This window comes from Oncorhynchus mykiss, chromosome 6, assembly GCF_013265735.2.
Source record: "Oncorhynchus mykiss isolate Arlee chromosome 6, USDA_OmykA_1.1, whole genome shotgun sequence".
Classification (NCBI taxonomy): domain Eukaryota; kingdom Metazoa; phylum Chordata; class Actinopteri; order Salmoniformes; family Salmonidae; genus Oncorhynchus; species Oncorhynchus mykiss.
In genome coordinates this window covers 65,826,154-65,828,968 of record NC_048570.1, presented here as the reverse complement: position 1 = coordinate 65,828,968, position 2,815 = coordinate 65,826,154, and the positions used below count along the sequence as shown (strand labels likewise).

General features: G+C 47.3%; 1 protein-coding gene across 1 annotated transcript; it reads left to right on the top strand.

The window, feature by feature from the left end:
• The first annotated feature begins 891 nt into the window (after positions 1–891).
• Positions 892–2,040, top strand: LOC110526945 (golgin subfamily A member 6-like protein 22). The gene is made up of 2 exons (XM_021608121.2): positions 892–1,599; positions 1,852–2,040. Exons 1-2 carry the CDS (start codon positions 904–906, stop codon positions 2,038–2,040), a joined length of 885 nt encoding a protein of 294 aa, XP_021463796.2. The 5' UTR covers positions 892–903.
• Positions 2,041–2,815: the final 775 nt, after the last annotated feature.

Genomic DNA, 2,815 nt, shown 5'->3' with positions numbered 1-2,815 from the left:
TAGGTTTGACAGGCACTGTGGCAGTCCAACAGGTTTCCAGGGAAGGAGTGGAGGTGTTCCTAACCACCGCTCTCTGCATGCTGAGATCCAGGACATTCAGCAGGTGACAAAGGCTTTAGTTCTGCAGTTGGTTATCAAAAGCCCTATCGTGTTACTATAGGTTTATTATAATGATGTATTTCCCTCAGCAGCGTGGGGTTCTGGAGGAGATGACTGGTCCAGTATGTGGGGTTTGGTCCTCTCACACTCAGAGGGAAGATATCCAAAACATAATTCACAGGATCAAGTCTGCTGGGCTGGCCCACCTTCTCCACGCACACTACCCAGAGAGGGTGAGAACACACACACACACACACACACACACACACACACACACACACACACACACACACACACACACACACACACACACACACACACACACACACACACACACACACACACACTTGTGTCTGATGAATGATAAAAGTGTAGAAAGGGTCTGATGTCTGTTCAATCACTCAGGATTCTGTTGGTGGTTGTGCTGTTGAGACCCTGGAGAGGCCATATCCCCACAACCAACAGCCACAGCCTAGCATCAAGCAGCAGCTGGTTAATGTGTATGTGAGTTTTTATCCCCTTCTCTCTTCTGTTGTGATTACTGACATAATAAAAGTACGACAATGGTTGCTATTTCTTGAAACGCATTCTGACAATAAAAAGAAAGTCTGGTGTTGCTACTTGCCAGAGCAATTATATGGACTACCATTATATCATCAGCAGTAGTTACTGGCTTTCTGTCTAATATAAGTGCAGATAAGTGCAGTTTTAGAATCCTTGGTTGCTTCAAGATGTAACAATGTGTGAGTGAGTTGTTTATCAAGTTCAGGCTGTTCTTCCAGACTGAAGGAACTGGAGCAGCAGATGACTCTGTGGGAGGAGAGAGAGGAGAAGGTGGCGGAACAACGGAGGCTACAGGAGCAGCAGGAGCAGAGGCAGAAGCCCCAGGCCAAGAGGGCAGCTGTGGTGAACTGGTGGAGAACCCTTAAGGTGGAGGGGGGTAGGACCAAGGTCAAGCCGGAAGACACCCTGACCCAGCCCAGCAAGACCCTCACTGATACAGATTCCAAGCTCCAACAGGCAAAGCACACCATCACAAAGATTAGGGAGCAGGTATGCCACCTTGAGTCAGCTCTGAGAACTGCCCAGGAGGACGTAGCTGAGCACAAATACATTCAGGACAGGGTGGGTGTTCTTCACAAAGACAAGAAGACCAACACGGTGAGAGAGGGACCTGGCTGGACTGGGGAGGAGGCATCAAAGGAGCGTAAGGACGTGGCTGTGGCTACAGACCATGTGGAGGACCCAGGTAGATCAGAGAAGGTAGCAGCCCAGCTTGTGACCTCAGAGGGTCTGCTGGTGACCCTCAGGAGGATGGAGGCCATGGTCAGCATTGCCCTGGAGGCAGCTGAGCTGGTCAGGGAGAGTCAGCGAAGGGTCAGCCAGGTCAAGGAGAGGATGGAGAGTATCACTCAGAAGATGGAGGAAGCTCTGACCAGAGCAGCGAACACAGAAGATCAGCTCAGTGCCCTGGAGGCCAGGGTCACAGCCAAACCTCAGGTCAGTTTGCATAGTCTATTCTGTGTATTACAAGAATAGTGAGCTCAAATAAGCCCTGACAGTAAAAGTTTAGAATTTTCTTTAATCTAGTATCTGCATGTTTAATATGCAGCCCCACATCTATGTTCACATATCAGCTTTTGCAATGACGACCAATGACCTTTTATACTAGGTTGTTTTCCTCCGGTAAAATTCTTACAATTTATTTACAGCTGTTTAATTTACATTTCCTCTCTCTCTTCTGTTCCGAAGTTGCCAGGTCCTATAGGGCAGACAGCCCAGCCTGGTGTTGAAGCTATAGGCAGAGATAGACCCAGGAATCCCTCTCCACCAGAGCCTATGACCGAAAGCTACAGCAAGTCTAGATGGCCCCTTATAAGCGGTATGATGAGACTACGACTACTGAAATACAGGGCAAACACAGCATTTGTATGTCACTGAATGTAGCAGTATTAATGAGCCTATTCTATTGTAAGAGGAGAAACACAGAAAGAAACAAATTAGTTAGCCACTTTCTTTTTTATTAGTAATCCCTTTGGACGCTACTGAAATAGACCCAGCAGACTGTAACGTACACAAAGCAGTTGGCGCAGAGTGTCTGAAGGCCCCTTGGTGAGTGTCACTGATCATGAAGGTTTTACTGTGGCCATCATGGGCCTTGCCCTTGTTTTCTGTGTCTCGGGAGCCCAAGCCTTATTATCTGGGGAGGAATAGACGAAGCCCCTCAGTAGAAACACCAGGATGTAAACAGTGAACATTTGGTGTGGTTTGCTCTCACAGCTAGAGGGAAGACCAGCTTTGTTTGGTTCATACGAAAGGGAGTCATGCTCATGTGACTTCCGTGACGAGAGTCCATCTAAGCAAGGTCACAGCCTTATTGTTTATTTGTTCCCTAGCCTTCTTCACGGTCAAGTTGATGAGTTTGAAAAATCTTGATAATGCTGGAGATCAGTGGAAGTTGTTTGGTATGAACAGGCCAACTGGTCAGTGTTTGTAGTGTGTTGGTGATCAGATCACTACATTAGTTCTACAGTACAGTGTGGTTTATCACCTGACCCTTGCCCCTGTTCTGCCAGGGTTTTGTGGTGATGAGTAGTCTTCTATTTGCTTAACAAATGAAGCATCTGCCATGAGAACAGCAATATCCCAGAAGCATCCTCTGATGCTCAAATAACATCATGACACTTACCTTACGCATTCTCACCTGGCAGGCATT

Coding starts and splice junctions, on each gene's coding strand:
- LOC110526945 (XM_021608121.2), top strand. CDS start 904: ATGACTCTGTGGGAGGAGAGAGAGGAGAAGGTGGCGGAACAACGGAGG. Junction 1,600..1,851: donor GGGTCACAGCCAAACCTCAG/GTCAGTTTGCAT, acceptor TCTGTTCCGAAG/TTGCCAGGTCCTATAGGGCA.